Source organism: Amblyomma mixtum, chromosome 1 (genome assembly GCF_055824585.1).
Source record: "Amblyomma mixtum isolate Tamu chromosome 1, ASM5582458v1, whole genome shotgun sequence".
Classification (NCBI taxonomy): domain Eukaryota; kingdom Metazoa; phylum Arthropoda; class Arachnida; order Ixodida; family Ixodidae; genus Amblyomma; species Amblyomma mixtum.
The window spans coordinates 18408970-18427585 of record NC_143012.1 but is presented as its reverse complement, the minus strand read 5'-3'; the positions used below and the strand labels follow the sequence as shown (position 1 = coordinate 18427585).

Below are 18616 nucleotides of genomic sequence, written 5' to 3'. Positions count from 1 at the left end.
GCCCCAACTGCAGCTCTTGGATGCCCTGCAGGATGGCGCTGTGTGTAACTTTGTCGAATGCTTTGGTGAGGTCGACTGCCAGGATTGCTCTGGTGTGATGTAACATGTCATTGAGGATAGCGTGTGAAATCTGCAGTAGGGCGTCCTGTGCCGAGAGGTGGGAACGAAATCCTACCATAGTATGTGGATATAGTCCATGGGATTCCATGTGTTGCGTGAGACGGGTGAGGATGACATGCTCAAACAGTTTGCCCAAGCACGAAGTCAGCGAAATGGGACGGAGGTTTTGGGCGTTAATGGGCTTGTTTGGTTTAGGAATGAAAATTATTTTCCCGTGCTTCCATTCAGCAGGTAGCGCCCCCATTTCCCAGCACTCATTGAAGTAGTCGGTGAGAAGGGAAATTGAACGGTCATCTAAATTTCTGAGCATGACATTTGTGATTTGGTCCTCCCCAGGGGTTGAGTTTCGGAGCTTGATAAGGGCTGCTCTGACTTCAACCTCCATAATGGGGGCGTCGAGGGAGGGTTGATCGGGGCCTACATAGTCGGGATATGATACAGCTTGGCCCACAGTGGTATAAGTTGATTGGAGTTGGCGTAACAGTGCTTGATGATTTTGACGATTTTTATGGGTAAGTCTTTTTAGTGTGAGCCGAGTTTGCTTTTTAGCTTGAGTGGGGTCTATCATATGTCGCAAGTAGTCCAACTTTCATCTGCTCCGTCCCGCGACACTGCCTGCTCACCGTCGTCTTCTACGTCGCTCCGATTCGACTTTAGCTTTTTTTCTGTTGTGTATTGGCGTTTCAACGCGATAGCGTTAGGGAGCTCGTGTTGCCGAAAATTCGGCGTCGCCGTCGGCGTCGTGTACCGTTAGCGAAACTTCCCCGAAAGAAGCTCCCTAGGAGGCAGGTATGCAATCTAGTCACGTGACCTAGTGGTGTCGTCACAACCTGCTCACCAGATTGAGGAAACTGCCCACCCTGGCAGGTGGAAGTTAATGATTTCTCGTAATGATTGCTCGCGAAAGGTTCTGGAAAGGGCAACCTTGACCGCACAAGTATGGCGTCATATCCTTAAAGTGGAGCTTAAGTATCCCATCTAATTTTTCTTTTCTTTAATCCCGTAATCGTGATACCTGCTACATCTGTCCTTCCACGGTAAGGCACTCACTGGTTACGCTGACGAGAACTACGGCATTCTACTGCTGCTACTACAACAAATACGACGACGTGAAATCCAGACACGGGCGCTTAGCAGCTATCGCTGTAAAACAAGTTTTTGTTAGGGAATGGAGTCATCGGATACTAGTGGGAAGGTGAGGCCCATCCAGATCACACGTACGAGTGTTGGACTGCGGTCACTTCCGCGCATTTCTGCATCAGTCCGCCAGCTAAGAGTGAGCGAAAGACAGGAACCAACAGACGCCAGGTCCTTCGACGTTGCAGGATGTGCCACATGTTTAGAGCTTTGTCGAGAAGTTCCATTCTATTCCACACTGTCTATACAGCAGCTCCCTATCGGAAAAAGTGCGCATTGCAATCGCCAAAAATGATCCCAGAGCCATATCCTCGGATGAGTGTAAATAAGTAGAAGCAAACAGTTTTTTTTTTTTTATGGAGGAAAGTCTCCACCCATCACGAAAACCACCCATCAAAGCACACTGCGACATTGTGTCCGCCAAAGAACATCCGTTTTATGCGCCCGTAGTTGCACAAATATATGTCCACACTACGCCCTGTTCGAGCACCAGACAATGGCGAGCTGCTTATGCAGGTCGTAGGATGGGAGGCAGGGGGTTTGGACCCTCCGCCGTAAGCGTTGCAGCCCAGGTTGGCCAGTCCGCTTGTGAGAGGGAGGCGCAGATTGTATGACATACACGCCGCTCATTCGTCACCCTCGCGAGACAAGCGATGGGAGATGGAAAGACGTGCGTCCGAAAGTCTGCGGTAGAACGGACGCGCGCGGCCATGCACCGCACGTGTGGCGCATGTGTGGCGCATGGCGGACCACCATACTCCGGGACAACTTTCGGCGTCGCTGCAGAAGATCCGAGGGAAGGGCGGTGCCTTCCCCATGCGTGCTCCTCGCGCGCGCACGAGGGAGCCGCACGAACCGGGCGGAAGGAGGCTTGGCCCCATCTCGTATCTGTAGCCTAACACGCTGCTGCTGTCACGCAGATCGCTGCCCCCGTCCGTAGCCTGCCTTGTAGAAGGTGGATACGCATAGTCTTCTGTACAAAAGAGCCTATGCCGCGAGTATTGGAAGGTCGAGCCGCTGCACCGAAGACTGCGGTGCGGAGAGGCACTGGTAGTGGTATACCTCTTGCGACTTCCGCAGTTCAGGTACACCACGCGCGATAGGCAGAGAGTTCGAGACTACCATCAATAACCACGCCTTTCGTGTGTGGCCAGTACGCTTTCAGCTGCCGAAGGCGGGGCAGCCCCGGAACCTACGTCCGCCCTCGGTATGCTGGCGTACGCAACCCTCCACAAACGGCTGTGTCGGAACGATTCAGTGTCAGGGGTCTCCCCCGCCTTGGCTCGCGGCAAGAGTTGGTTCCCCTCTTTCCGGTACCAAGGTGGAGCACGGGACGGCAAGATGCAGAGCTTATTTTTGTTTCTTTGGATGACGCCTCTTTGGAGGGCAACTCCGGCGATTTTTCAGTCATTTTGAGTTAATGGTTGTTTTTTGTTCCTAAGAACCTGCTGTAATGTGTACACTACAAGGTTTTCAAAAGCAACCCTAAAATAATTTTTAAACAGCAAAAAACGCAAAGCACGAAACCGAAACCGCAAAACCGAAACTGGGGAGGTCCCTTCGTGCGGTATTTACTGTGACGTCACTGGCGTGTTCGCCGGTGATGCTTTCGCATTATGATGCGCATATGATGCTTTCGCATTAATAACTAAGCCGCTACTCCTCAGTCTTTACAAATGCAGTTAAGAATTGGCTACAGAAATTATGCAGTACCTTTCATCACGTGAAGAAAACAAAGTAAAGAAGTAAGAAAAACTGGTAATGGCGCAAGAAACGGGGACACAGAAGGCACACAAAAGACAGGACTGACGCCACTTGACCATAAAGAAGTAAGGTGGCCACTGCGTTACCTAAACGCAAATCTCAAATACTAGAGCATAAAATATAATCTCTCTCTAAACAGAGATTACATCGCATGATCAGTTAATTTATACGATATCAAAAAGCACCAAGAAACAACGATTACGCAGATATAATAATATAAAAAACACGGTCGTGCGAACAAAACATCAACTTGTTTAACTTGTTCAGATGTTGCTCCTGTCACCCCCATCGTTCTCGTGAGACAAATAACTTCAGAAGCGCGTTGCGTTGTTCGGCCATGATAAGGTCACCAGATTGCCACAAATGGGCAGGATTACTACAGGCTTACAGTTTACAGGTGCGGATATGCTGGCAGTTGTGCTTGATCGCAGAGGTGACGTTCCGCAAATCTGAACGGTTATTGTGCAATCACCTATGACGTTGTCGACCGGTGGAGGCAGATGCATTAGTGCGGCAATTTCCACAGTACATTTAAGTTCTCTGGAGCAAATGTCCTGCGTCTTTGTGCTAAAGTGCCTTGTGAGCAAGTGGATTTCTTTAGGGAAGCAATGCTGGTTCGCAACCATACACACCACGTATTGGCAGTCTGTCTCAGCTATGCCCCAAGGGTGTAACATTCATTTAGACATCGCCTCTCACCTATTCAATTTTTTTCTCGCCGCCGGTTGGTAATAAAACAGTCCTCGAGAAACTGGCTGCGGTTCTGAACTGTTTTAGCGAATTGGATTACTGTGAGTCATGTGCGCTTAGCGAAGGCGACAGCAAAGGTCAATTTATCTCGGCCTCTCGAATATCCCGCTCTCGGGACTCTCGACTTATCCCGGGCTGTTCTAAACCTAGGAATTGGGGAAACAGAGGCATTGAGCGTATACTGATGAGGAGGGGGTGTACGTCATTGTCTGACGTTCCCTTAACTGTGGTCTGGCACTTGTGCTCACATGGTGGGTCATGTGTCGACATGCATGGAGACCTGGAGTGTAGTGATCCTGAAACAATGAGCGCTTCTCATTTCATCGCGGAGTCCATGGCCCTTCCACGTTCAGCCTTACGGGCCACCCAGAGTCACTGAAGTTCAATAGCGAGTCAGTAGCTCAGCTTATCACGTCCGGCTCAAAACACGTGGCTAAAGAAAGTGTTGCAAAAGTGAAGAGAACCTCACGCGTAATACTGCAGTCTGAAAGAGTTGTGCTTCTTGAGGCATTCCTTATCTCTCCGCAGAACACTTTCACTTCCACGGGCGAAGCGGTGGTTATGATCGTCGTCGTTACACACGACACGGACCACCCCGGGCGGCCGAACAGGTTCCTGTCTGCGCAGGACCACGAGCTTGCGCTCACCCATAAAGACATGTGCGTATGCAGATCGTACGTCCTTGACCCAACTTGTCACTTGGCTACATTACCTTAGTGTAAAATGATGCTTTATAACCATTTTCGAAATCTTTAGCTCGACTAATTTTATCCCTAATTTAGAACAAGAAGAAAAACTGAACTAGCTGTTCAGAAAAAGATGTTCTGCTCGTTTCACAGCATATTGCCAAGGTGTGTTCTTTGTAGTTAGTCATAGTGTGCCCGCAAAGTGAAAGTGACATTCCTATCGTTGCACGCGAGGCTCTTCCATTGGCGCGCCCTTGTGGCGTTGAGATTCGTTTATGTAGAGTCGTCTTTCACGCGCTGAGAATATGCAATGGTGACCCTTTTCTGTTCTTGTTAATTACATCCTTGCACATACTAAGCAACTGTGAGCCCTACGGAAACCCTCACAATACCTCAAGACTTCACGCGTGGAGGATTAAAACTGTGGTGTGTCGATGGGGCATTTTCCAGTTATTTGCTTCAGTATGTGTGAGCATAATCATTCCTCTGTTGTGAGCCAGTAATCCCATCAGCCATATTTGGAGTATAATGTCGTTGTTGATGAGAGCGGAGCAGTATTGACAGTGGCGAAAGGCTTGTGCTGGCATTTCCACGTAGTCTTTGTCAAAAGTAACCAGGCTGCATGGTTTGCTTCTCATTCGTATATTGGACCCTTCACGTCTTCTCTAAAGGTAAAAAACTTCTTTGAAGGTCAGGGTAGGGGTTCTCCTTACCGTGCAGAGCTTTAGAGCTTGAAGGCTGGCATAATAGCTTTACTATACTACTGAGAAGCAAACCGCGCAGCCTGGTTACTTTTGACAAAGACTGTACATGCTATAGCGTAAGAGTGGTTGTCCCTGTGGTTGGTTGTGCCCTGCCTTCGAGCGCATTGAAACTGACTGAGAGCCTCTTCGCAGCTCGGTCCTGGAAAATCACCACATCGCCGTATCATTCAAAAAAACACTGGCAAACCCATCATTAAACATATCTTCTGCACTGCCACGGACCCTTTACACGAAGTTCCGGAAGGCGGTCATATCTATTGTGCTGGCCACCGACATCTCCCAGCACGACCATCACGTCGATATGTTCAACCTCGCTGTACAAGAACCGGCCAAGGAAGGTGGATTTGACGCTCAGGTAAGCGGTTGAGCACACGTTGTTATCCTCACCTTGTAAAGCATTGTAGACTAATTCCACACTGCTGACACTCTGCAGGCGCCACCTGGTAGCCGCACCTTGTCTCCCAGCGCGTGGCCGAGCGTCTTCTTTGTCTTGCATGAGCTCGGCGGTTCGGTGAGCCTCGTCATAGAAAACGGGTGTGCTTCCCGCTTCCTGCTGCGGTTGTCGGCGAAATTTGGTGGAGGTGCTGGGTACCATCCCATGTACGCTGACCCCAACGACAGCCGTGACGCTTCTCCCCAACGCGCGGACGCCACACCCGTCCACAAAGCGAGCCGTCGCCTGCGAGGCCTGCAACCCGAGTTTGAGCCGCTGACAAGTCCTGTGAGAGCTATGACGTCCACCACTGGCAGCCAGACAGGTCAGTGCTCCAGACTACGAGGGGGCCGGCGGCAGTGATCAGAAAAAGATCAACTCTGTTCGAGTGGTTGTGTATGTCAAAGGGAGCTAGGTATCGTAGAATGGGAGTTGTGGTTGGATCCCCTAAACAGCGAGGTAGAGCTGGCCTTGAAAACGGAAACGAGGTAAATAGAGGGAACGAAAGGTCGAGTACTGAAATGAATGAAAATTTTCGACATTATACCGAGTTCAGACAATAAGCACACACCCACACACACACTTTAAAATGCCGAAGAAAATGCGATATCTAAAGGTGGAAATGTAATGAAAAAAAACTATAAAGGAAGACTAAAGGTAAACCGTTCAGTCAAGATACGCTAACGGCGCGGAGTAGACTGCAGCACGGTGAAGGTGGATCGTTCTGGTTTGGCACGTCTTAAATTAGATGGCTGCCTGTAGGCCGCGCCACAGCTCATCTTTCATAGTGTCAAGCGCGCAAAACACCCACTCAGCTTTATTACCGAAATGTCGCCGGGCTGATTTGGGATTGCTCACACAGTTCATCACATCAGACCACATCCTCCAGAGGGAGTGGAGCCCCATTATTAGGACGCAGTCCCACATAATGGGGGACCCCGAGGGCACGGAAACCAGCCCATAAGGCGTCCCAACTTTCACGGTGGAAACATTGAAATTTATTAGTGGTTTTTAAAATTGCGAATGGCGCAGTAACTTTCTCACTTCGCGGTGCACACCTCAACTGCGCCGAAAGTGGGAGTGAAAGAAGAAAGAAAGAAGTGCTGTAGTGGAGGGTGGCGGAATAATTTCGACCACCTGAGGATCTTTTGACTCGCACGGACACCGCACATAGATGCGGAACTGGTCGTTCTCAACTTTACATACGTATATCCCCGAGTCCTCATATCGCTGCCGGTGCAGTGGTGCAGCGGTTAAGAGATAGGCCTCTGCCCTGTGATGGCAGGTGAGCACTACTACTAGGGAGGCTTGTGAGACCCAGTTTTCCCTTCCTGAGTAAGTTCTGTCGACCACTCCTTAATTAATTTAACTATCACCTGCCACGGTGGGCAGTTCACTCATAACCCGGAGAGCAGGTTGTGATAGTGTCACAAGATCATGTGACCTAGGGGCCCACCTACGTTGCTTTTGCAGTCATTTTTCGCCCATAACGCTGATGACTACGATGCCCGATTTTCTGCTTAACAAGAGTCCTATCGGCAGCCTTAGACATTTTCTCCGAGAACAACAAAATCAGACCGTCCTGTTAGTCAAAACATCAATGACTCATCTGGGTCAATCAAGGTCATGAAAGAATTTTCTGAGCAGAATATGATTAGTTTCTGAGCTTTCGTCCTTACATGGAAATAAATGGGTGAAACAGTTGTCGCCCAAGCTGTTCGTGGTTCCTTCATAACGCTGTTGTGCTAAAGTGATCAGGTCTACAAAAAAGAAAACAGTTGTCTAAACATTTGCATTCTTCACTTGTGCAGGGTTTCTGAACTTGGCTCCACTTATGAACCAAGTAGAAGCAGACTACAGTACCTGGGAAGAAAGCTCAGCGAGGTCGATGAAGGGCAATGATATCCATGTTTTGCCCCGCAGAGTTTCCACGCTGTCGAAGTCATATTGACACCGTCCATTCGTCGTCATCGGTCTCATGGAAACACGACAGCCGCTTAGCTGCGCGAACTGGTGATGTGTTGTGCCGGCTAGCTCCGGACCAGTGCCCGGCGAGTGACGTCGATTCCCATTTGTTTAGATGTGCACGTGAGGGAGTCCCGGCCAGCGCAGACCCTTCATGCCCTGCGCGAACTGGTGAGACGCTGTGCTGACAGGCCCTGGACCAGCATTCGACGAATGATGTCGATGCTCGTGTTTTTAAGTGGTTATCCTTGTTTATTATGTCACAGTGATTAAACATTGTCATCACAGTTTCCAAGTCACGTTGATGGCAGAGTGTCAAAGAGTACGAAAACCCACTTTCAGCCAGGCGTTCTGCCGATTTTCGCTTTCGGTAAGCAGCCGTCCCATCCAATCTCGCATCGGTTTCTTGCTGGCATATTCTCTGCACATACTGTCTGTGTGCTTCCAATTCTGCCTCTTAGCCACGACATCGGCCTGCGTTGATAGCTGCTGACATCTTGCCCATTGTTGTTCCCGTTGCCACACACGACGATACCCTTAGACAGACAACCTGGGCGGCCCCGGATTAGCCTCCATGCACACCAGAGAAGCAGAGCGACGGCAAAACGTGTTACCCCTGAAGTAGAGCCACAGCAAAGCGTGTTCAAAGATGCTTAGCTGCGAATGACAAGTGCGATGAGATGATTCTTCCTGAGATGATTCTTCCTGAGATGATTCTTCCGCAGCGTGGAAGCTGCGGCGGAGCAGCCTGTGACGTCGCCTGTGGGGCGAGCACTCTCTTATTGGCTGCGCCGTCTGTGACGTCGCGTACGCCGCGCGCCTCTGATTGGCTCCTCTGTGCCGCAGCTGTGCTGCTCCTTCACTACCCCGTGGGCGCGCAAAGTGCAAGAGGCTTCCGGGACGTATACACACTCACGTTATGTATGCCCGAAATCCGTTAAGTGCGGCTAATAACGCTACTGCACTAAAACCACCTTTGCAGGTTGAGGTGTCAGAACTGGGTTTGCCTCCAAAAAAATTCGCTGTGGCTTGCTGTAATTGCGAAAGCAATATCCGTACCTACGCCATGGTACAGCTGGTAGTGTAGCTGGTGATGGTGCTTGTGGTTAGACTTGTGGAGCCTAGTCTAGTTCAGTCCAGTCGAATCCAATCCAATCTAATCTAATCCAATCTAATGCAATCGAGGTCAAATGAAGGTCAATGGTGGTCACCGCCGCGGCACGGCAAAGGCGTGAAAGTGCAAGTAGTATTGCTTTCGCAATAAAAGGCGCAGTAGAGTTTGTGGAGTCTCTTCCAAGCGTACATCTCTAAGAAGGCCGGGTGCCCGGCCACGGGACGCTTGTACCTTTACTTCTCCGTTGGTGGGTTGCTCCCACAGCCAAAGCGGATGCTCAAGCCACTAGGCCACCCGTTGCCTGTCTCCCTCTTCCCTCCGTTCTCTACCCTTCTTTCCACCTGTTGCCTCCCACCCACTTTCTTCTCGGTATTTCTGGACTTCGACAACTGCCAACCGAGGCAGGTAGGGCTGTTGACGCCGATGACGGCGGCGTGGAACTGAGGAACGAGCCAATAAAAGCTGACGCTCTAAAAAGAAATTAGTCCCAAAACTATAGCTGTATTCACAAAGGAATAGTTGCTTGGTCCGGTGACATCGTTTTGACGAACGAAACAAGTTGTTTCACCCGCTACTACGGCGACCATGTCTAACACAAGGCATACGAGGCACCGAAATCCCGACATAGAACCAACACAAATCAGAAGAGATCAAGCAACACCAGCACGCTCAGCACACATGCACAGAAAAGAATTTCCGCAATCTTAATACTCCTATTTCAGTTGAAGCCAGTAACGCTTGCTCAATATGCACAATGATTTTACTTAGAAACCTGTGATTATAAACGAGGAATAAAATGTACCAGCCTCGTTGGCATTGCCTTTTATTAGACAAGCCCTATTAGTCCAATTTTCCCCCTTTGTCGCGAATATTCCACAAATACATGAGGCAGAAATAAATGAGGCAGAAGACACTTCAAGAATCAACTCCGTGAACAACACGTACACGATCAGCACACCGAATCGTCAACGCGCGAGCACCTGCGCGAGGATAAAGACGATAGTTATCGGGGAGAAGACCCTCGCCATGGCACCCTACGTCGCGGCTCCCGACGACGCAATTAAGGGCGTGGTATACAACGCCTATGATATCGGAACACCGGAAGAAGTCCGTCAAGGATTCATCAAACGCAACCCGGGCATCGAAGTACTCAACGCCAGAAGAATTGGCAAGTCGAGATCTATTCTCATCACCTTTGGAGAGAAAAAGCTTCCCAGACAAGTCTTCTACTGGGGATCAGTGTTCATCGTCTACCCGTACCGAGAGCGGGTAGAGACCTGCTACAGCTGCAGGAAGACGGGACACAGGACGGATGTGTGCTATAAGCCATGGGTAAAGCGTTGCCGCAGATGCGGCGAAGACCATCCAGACCCACCGGAGGGAGAACTGCCGACATGCAAGCCCGAATGCATCGTATGCGGGGGGCCACATAACACCGGCAGCCGGAATTGCAAGTATCGGCTGGCAAAGAAAGCACCTTATAAAGCCAAGAACGACCTGGGACAACTTGACTCCGGACACCAACCAAGACCGAAGACCAGGGACCACAGCGGCACCCGCCAAGGTCACCGGGGGAGAAGCAGATCGAGCTCCTTCCCACCATTACCGGGGACCGGAGGCGCCAGCTCGGGTCCTGACAGAGAGAGCAGCTCGAGCAGAGGAAGAGGCTCAAGCAAGGACAGAGACGCGGGCAAAAAGGTGAGCTGGCCAGATAAGGCCTCTTCTTGGGAAACCGCTCGGGAGAAGGAACTGGTAGAGCAGCTCGCTAAGAGGGACAGAGAGCTAGACACCTTAAAGAAGGAAATGGCGGAGCTGAGGAAACTCATTCACGCTAACACAAAACAGCCGAAGGTGGTCGAAAATCCTCCTTTGCAACAATCACAAAACCGAGATAGGCGAGATAGCCGGATATGACCACATTTTATGGAGCTGCAAAAAGGCGCCGCCACCGGCAGACCTACTACCAGTCCCTTCTCAAGAGCGGTGGGAGGCTATACTGGCCAGCTCGGACCCGTTGACGCAAGTCCGGGCCACTGAGTGGGCTCACAAGGTCGCCAAGAGCCATGGGCTCGAAGCCACCTAGTATAATGCCCACTAGGGCTCAGTGCTGACAATAAACGTTTTCCAATCCAATCAATCCCACGATTACGCCTGTGTGCCATGCGTGTGTCACGAAGGTTTTATATTTACGTACACTTGGAAAAAAATGTTTTACCGTTCGTAACAAAATCGATTTTAACAAATTGCGCTTCGAACTGCGGCTATGCTCAACGCTTCCGCACATTTGCATTGTGGTTGATGCCTATGTCCCGCTGTTGTGCCTTGTTTGCCTGCCTGCGCGTCTGCGGTCAACTATTCAACAAGTTTATTCAGTACCACTTCTAGAAGCTAAGAGCGCGGAACAAAATCAGCGACATCGTCGGTTGACGACAACCACGCCTCCTCACAGGCATCAGCGGTGGCGCAACAGGCATCAGGAAAAGTGTGGCGGTGCCGAACTTTGTGGTCCTCAGGAGAAGGGTAGTAAGCAGAGGAAATGAAAAGGACAGGTTTAAACATACACAGAAACGAAGATAACTATTATGTGTTTAACATACTACACAGACATTCATTACGCGCATATTTTATAACAGCTGCACTTTTACTACCTAGATGCTGATGCGTCAAATATGCAATACTGAAGACCAGTTGCAATGAGCACAGACCACTCATTTTTCAGTGGCTGGGTTTGCCTATTTCCAAGCATTGGCCTATATGGCAGTGGCCAGCCATGGCCCAATGCTGGCCCGCATTTATTTGGCCGTGCTGTTGTCTGTCCATTGGGCCGTTGGGTGCTGTTGTCTGTCCATTGGGTCGCAAGTTCCCACGAAGGTGGCTCGAAAACATTCCACACGTAAAAAAATCGCATTCCTTCTTTCTCCTTTTCAAGGTTCCTCTTCTCCTTGTCCATCAAATCATTTTCATTATCTGATAAGTGAGAGGATGTGTGTCGAACACATGCGTGGTATTTTCAGGCGTGATAATGATTGAAATTTCGCGCTCTGCTCTGTCCTCCCATATTTTTGCCTTGAGAACGCCTGTGCAACACTCGTTTCATTCAAAATAAACTTAAACAAACGAGGCAAGTTTTCTGCACTATTTACCAACTGCGCCGTTTCGCTCCAAGTTTTTAAAGAAGACATGTTCAACTAACTTAGTATTGTTGAGAGCCGTATGGCGTAGTCTTCCGTGTTTTTGTTTTTTAAGTCTTCAAGGTTATTTAGTTCGTAAAGACTAACTAGCCATGCTGGCTTCGGGAAAAAATAAACTCGGAAGTCGCAAATCGTACGTCTTGAAAAACAGCAAACTGAAATGATTACTATACGGTACCGTTTACGTAGATACAGTAGGCTCGTACGTACTCGTTCAAGACGAATCTCCGGATAAGATAAACAATGGGAGACCCCTTGGTTGGTTTTCCATACAATTCAACCTAAAAAAAATAGTAGTGGTTCAACCCGGCTGAACGTAGTAAGATTAGCGAAAGCTCTGTTAAGCATGTTTTAGCTATAGGGTTAAACTTTATTGCATATTAGTGGTCTGGCTTGGACGGCGACGATGCATCGCCGATGCACAACCCAGCAAACCAAAGACCTCTCAGAGACGTCTAGCTAGACGTCTCTGAGAGGTTTTTGGTTTGCTGGGAAGGTCCAGCACGTTGCTCATCCATGGCTTTCTGTGCAGGTAAGCACACGCCAGACGCTTTTATATACGGCGCGTCAGGCGATTTCCGGCAGTTGCGAGAGTGCCATCGGCCCCGCATATGTAGCCGTGGCGAGGCGCAGCGAGTCACGTGACTCGATAGTTGCGAGCTGAGCGAGCGCCGTCGGCTCAACGCGCGCAGCTGTGGCGAGGCATGGTGAGTCACGTGCAATGACGTCAGAGCCAAGCATCCGCTCCTCTTGGTTTGAAGGTCAAATTTCATAGCCACATGACCTCCAGCTTTGCACGGGAAGAGTAGAGCTTTCGCTCCAAAAGCCGATGAACTCTCGTGTGTTTCTGTGATGACGAATTTTCGCAGCGGCCACGAACAAAGCGGCCCCGCGCAACGGCACTCGCGGGGCCGTTCCGCATCATGGAACGCAGCAAAGCGTTCGTCGCGTTAACGCACGTCTCCCGCGCAGCAGCAGCCACCGTGCCACCGCTGCTTGCGTGTTTCGTGCCGTCCATACCTGCGCCCGTTCAGCCTTTTCTTTCCATACTACAGTCGGATACAGCACAAAAACGATGCGGCAGATGTTCCTCATAGGAGTGTCAGGGCGTCAACCGATTTTAATGACTTCGCGGTTAAACTGATTAAGCCGTGGTTAATACCTTTCTTCTGGTACCCCCTATGATTACACACTCTAGGTCCATGGGAAGTAACACTGACGTCACGAAAATTGATCGACGCCATTGGCTAGAGGTCCTCCTTTGAGGGGCATTTGCCGCTTCGTTCTTGAGTTGTTTCCTGTTTACAGTTGGATACAAGTCTGCAGTGACCGCCATTCAGAATTCCTTCGTGACAAAAAGTATTGCGCTATTAATCTCTTCTCGTTACCTAAACAAGAAGCTAACCCGAAGACGAAATTACATGTATGTGCGATGTCAGTGCACGTTAAAGAACCCCAGGTGGCCGAAATTTCCGGAGCCCTTCACTACGGCGTCCCTCATAGCCTGAGTCGCTTTGGGACGTTACATCCTAATAAACCAAACCAAACAAGCTCAAGAATTTTGCTACGTCTGTCTTGTTTGATATAATCAAACATGAAAAAGCTGATTCCGTTTACAGTTGTCATGGGGCAGCGGAGTAATCCAGAGCGCTGCGCACCATGGCCTATATTTGCCAACTGCTGTTTCCTTTTTTTTTTTTTTTTTTAGGTTCTGCTCTTTCAGAGCCTTCTATTCGTCAAAGGCCCGCGCACCTTCTTTCTGTGTTCACAGCCACCCTCTCCTCTGCCCATGCGCGCAGTGCAGCCCCAAGGCCGTCGAAAAGTTGGCTTCTCCTAGTTACTCGCCAATCCAGTGGTGAAGGTCGCTGGAGATAAGTCAAGCCATGGATAACAGGCGTTAAAAGCAGTTTGAAGGAATCTATAACGAACTGAGAACATCTTTCTTGAATAAACACATCCTTACACATGTGCCAGTTCTTGTTGTGCATTCACTTTCTGCTGTGGCAAATTACATTTTTATTGAAGGTATACTTTCAGGTAGAAATCCAGTTAAGCCGAATTTTTCAGAAATCTGGTCCGGGCGCAAGTACTTGGACAATCTGAATTTTAACCCCGCCGCGGTGGCTAGTAGTTATGGTGCTCGGCTGCTGACTCGAAAGACGCGGGTTCGATCCCGGCCGCGGCGGTCGAATTTCTATGGAGGCGAAATTCAAGAGGTCCATGCACTGTGCGATGTCAGTACACGTTGAAGAACCCCAGGTGGTCGAAATTTCCGGAGCCCTTCACTACGGCGTCTCTCATAGCCCGAGTCGCTTTGGAACGTTAAACCCCCATAAACCAAACCAAACCAATTTTACCCAAAAAGGCTAAGAGTCAATATGCAGAATATGACAGTATTTCGAATTATTTCAGACTTTGTTTATCAGGTTGTGCTCTGATTTATTTAGTTCGTTTTCTTTGTTTGCGGGTTAGTGCACATTCCTTTAGATAATATTCAGTATAAGGCATCTATTCGACAATGCGACAGCCCATGTCTCTTTTTATTATTACAGCTTCACATGTAAAATGAAATGGCCACGGTTTCCCACAATTATTATTAAGCCCACCACTCTAAACTTTCTCCACATATATATGCAAAAAAGGAGCAAGTGAAGGTCCTGCCAAATTTTAAAAAGAAACCTGGGTTCTCTTTCCGATTATAATGAGGAAATGCTCACTGCATAATTCCGACAGCATTTTCTTCCAATAACTTCTACACGTCAGGCAGTAACACAAAGGGTAGGCTGATGGCGTTCACATTGGCAGCATCCAACTTGCAGCATTATTTATACACAGAGTGGGAAAGGGAAAGGTGCAAAAACCTGAGAGGTCCCCTTCATAGCCAGGAGACTTCCAGCCTTGGACCGTACATCAGTGCGCACGAGCTGCCGACACCTGGCAGGTTCTTTATGACCACACGTGGCAAACGAAAAAGCCCCCTGTAAGAAACAAAGGAGGGGGAACGCTGCATTTTATGTGCGAGCAGAACTTTATACTTTTGACCTGAAGAGTACCTTGATTAAATCTTCACAGTACTATATTTACTTGCAAATATGGTAGCTTACCACACTTCAAAGGGGGATTCAGGACATTTTTAAGTGGCGGCAAGAGCAACTCCATCTATTTTTTGTACTTTGTAAACTGATTGTTTGCTTTTTCGTGGTTCTGATGATCCGTTGTGCATTTATTGCTCAGAAATTCCGAACTAGAAACGAAATATTTTTCCCGCCACAATAAGCAATGTTAATTGGCAATGATAATGACATCAAGAAAAAATGGACCCCACTGTTGCTGGCTTGAATTCGATGGGCGTGTGGTCTATCCTCCCCATCATCAGCAGCCAAATTATGTCTACCACAGGACAAATGCTTCTCCCATATCTCTCCATCTGACACTTCTTGTGCCAGCTGCAGCCACCTTATCTGCGAAAACTTCATAGTCTAAGCTCCTCCGCAAATCTTTTCCGCACCCTTCTACGCTCGCCTTCTCTTGGAACCCCAAGTAGCCATCAGTTATCTTCCCTTGACATTACATGCTATCCCATGTCCATTTCAGTGAAATTTGTCAGCTTCCCCTGCCCAGAGGCTGAGGATGCAGGATGATTAATTTAAGCCCCCCCCCCCCCCCCCCCCCCACCACCACAGGGGGGACACCCCCCTAAAAATTAAAGGCACCCCTTTAATTCGTACGGATTTTTTTTTTCACGCGACCGGGAATTTTCGATATCTTTCTCATGAGTGTAGAGTCATCAATGGTGCTAGTGCTACGAGACACCGAGACACACCAACGACGCGAAAATAAAAATGGCTACCGCTTCTCCTCTGTCAACCCCCCTCCCCCCCCCCCCCCCCCCCGCCCTCCCAAATTTCAATTACTTGGGAAACCCCTCACCGCGGGAAAAAACTAAGTGGCCAGGCGAACTCGCGCCTACGCTCTGTCACCCTAACCGAGTGACAGAATGAGCCAGCAATCGTGAAGCTGTCCAAAGCAGCAGTTGGGAATAGGCTCCCATTTTCACGCAGGCTGGAATAGGGCCGCGGTGACAGCTAGAGTTCTGGAGCGCCGGCCCGCAAAAAACGCTGGCACACTCTATAGCGTTTGCGCTGCATAGCATGCCACATAAAAAGTGGTTTTTGTAGCCTAAAACCGTTACCTCCAATGACAAATGTGTAGTTCAGTACGTTCGGTGAACCCCTGCTCGAAGTTGCATTCAGTACCTATTTGTTAGCCCGATGTTGGACAACTCAGATTTTCTAAACAATAAGGACATCATGGCACAAAAGCAATGAAAATTTGGGCCTCTTACTCACCCGTTTTAAGCTGGCAATAAGCTTTTTCTTTTTCTTCATTTTTACCATAAAGCACTGAATCTACTACACTGCGCTTGAGCGGCCGAAAACAGAAGAAAATAAAGTTGCTCCTGTCTGTCACCTTTAGTTTTTCATTGTGTAATAGTGAATATCTGCTTCAGCCGTAGTGCCTAGTGATATTCAACACAAAAAAGTAACGTTGAGAGCCAAAATTGAGCTGAGCGACAAGCCAAAAGTCACCGCGGCGAGTAGCAGACGATCCACACCCGAGCGCCGGGCGGAGAACAGCAGCGCCAGATTTGTTGTCACGAAACGGAGGCACGTGGAAACTCAATACGCTTGTTTCTGGCCGCCAGACTTGCTTAATTTTAGACAGACTACCCTTGCACCACAGAGCTTTATAGTAATAATGCACCGAGGTCAACCGAGGCCTACCTTAATGAGTTGCGAACAAAATACTGGCCATATGGATGGGTGGCGTCATCTCTTGCAAACGCCACAAATGACTCACGTTTGCTTTTTAATGCTTGGGAACTTGTGATAAAATTGCTCGTTATTGATAAAAAACGTCGTTCTCAATGATCGTGGGCTCTGGTTATAGTAGGTGTACGATTGCAGTAGATGTACGAATTTACTCTCAGTAATGGTCTGCTGCTAAACGATGCTACACTGTAACGATGCAAAGGAGTGGCTTTTCCGCTACCCATAGATTCTCTTCAACCATGTGATCGCGTTTGGCCAATATAGGCGTGAGCGGCCCCGGAAAAGTAAACGCGCAACTCAAAGTACTTATGCAGTGGTTCTACCCGCAGCATCCTCAACCGTCCCAAACGTAGTATGTTGCGTCAATCAGTGAAAATCGGAAAAAAAAACTCTCCCGTATTAACGGCAGCTTTGTTCGGGCTCAAATTTCGCACAGCGGTTGCATGTGATGGTCAGCGTTGTGTTGTTCTACATTTAGGTGTGGTACTTGCCTTATTCGGTCAAAATTGTTCGGAAATCCCCATCGTCTTCAGCGACGGCGAACCGAAACCGAAACTTCACAGACGCTTCGCAGCATTTAGTACTTGTGGCGCCACGAGCGGCACGCCCATGGCTGAAGTACAGCAGAAGTTTTTTGGCTCATGCGTCATATATTTTATAAATAAGGCAATGAATTCGACTACTGCCTTTTTTTTCTTTTCTAGTGTTTTTTATTTATTTATTTTTTCTTTGGCTAGGACACAAGCTTTGTGCCCGCCCGCTAAAGACACCCTATATTATCAACGTCATCATCATCATTGCAGCTAAAGCTTCAGACTTGCGACCATGCTTGCGACAGCTACGTCTAGTGGTGGTGGTGAAAACGTTGCCATAGTTTTCGAAGATGGCGGAGGGAGCGTGTGACGCTTCTCCCAACGACGAGCATTGCAAACACGCTTCGTCGAGTGACGCTGCTTCAGGCGATCTTGATTCGGCTGACGGCACCAATGGGACAGAGACGCAACAGAAGACGAGGAAGGTGAAAAAACAAAAGACACCAGGCGTCGTCTACTTGAGCTACATACCTCCCAAGATGAACGTCAAGACCGTGCGAAGCATGCTCACCAAGTTCGGCGAAGTGGGGCGCATATTCCTGCAGCCTGAGAAAGAGCACGGCAAGCCAAGGAACTTCGTCGAAGGGTGGGTCGAGTTCATGGACAAGAAGGTGGCTAAGCGTGTCGCTGCCACCTTGAACGGTGTCCAAGTGGGTGGTAAACGGCGCGCCGAGTATTACCACAGCCTGTGGAGCATAAAGTATCTTCATCGCTTCCGGTGGACGCATCTGAACGAGCGACTGGCGTACGAGAAAGCGGTGAGGGACCAACGACTACGCACGGAAATAGCGCAGGCGAAGCGCGAATCCAACTTCTACATATCGGCCGTTCAGAAGAGCAAGCGCATGCGGCGCGAAGCGAAGGAAAGCGGCGACAGCGGAGGTTCTGGGCCGTCTATTGACGTGAGGCAGCGCGCCACCGACGACGAAGTCATCGCGAAGCGATCGAAGAAAAACTCCGAGGAAGGTGCGAAATCGGGCGCCGATCTGAGCCTTCTGAAGAACATATTCGTGAGTGGTGTGGCATCTGGTTCGGACGGTTCAGAAAACGAGCTTGACACGTGATGTTTGTTACTTAATACATATGTTACACACACAAAGAGTTGTCTGTCTCGTTTTTAAATCTGGTTACTTAGTGTGTTCGGACTAAGTAGCCAGTTTCACATGACGGCGCATAGCGAAGTCGTGGTGCTACAACGCTACAGCTGTCTCCGATCTTACGCCGCCTTCGGTGTTGATGCGTTCTTGGCTTTAACTGGCACTGGATG

The 18616-nt window shown here is 49.1% G+C and overlaps 2 protein-coding genes across 2 annotated transcripts; both read left to right on the top strand.

Annotated features, from left to right (window-relative positions):
- Positions 1 to 5253: 5253 nt before the first annotated feature.
- LOC149365633 (uncharacterized) lies at positions 5254 to 8319 on the top strand. The gene is made up of 3 exons (XM_089544787.1): positions 5254 to 5576; positions 5655 to 5979; positions 7466 to 8319. The coding sequence occupies exons 1-3, from the start codon at positions 5523 to 5525 to the stop codon at positions 7603 to 7605; spliced, it is 519 nt and encodes a 172-aa protein (XP_089400913.1). The 5' UTR covers positions 5254 to 5522; the 3' UTR covers positions 7606 to 8319.
- A 9258-nt stretch (positions 8320 to 17577) lies between these two features.
- Positions 17578 to 18448, top strand: LOC149365632 (activator of basal transcription 1-like). Its single transcript, XM_089544755.1, has one exon. The coding sequence runs from the start codon at positions 17640 to 17642 to the stop codon at positions 18411 to 18413; it is 774 nt and encodes a 257-aa protein (XP_089400881.1). The 5' UTR covers positions 17578 to 17639; the 3' UTR covers positions 18414 to 18448.
- Positions 18449 to 18616: the final 168 nt, after the last annotated feature.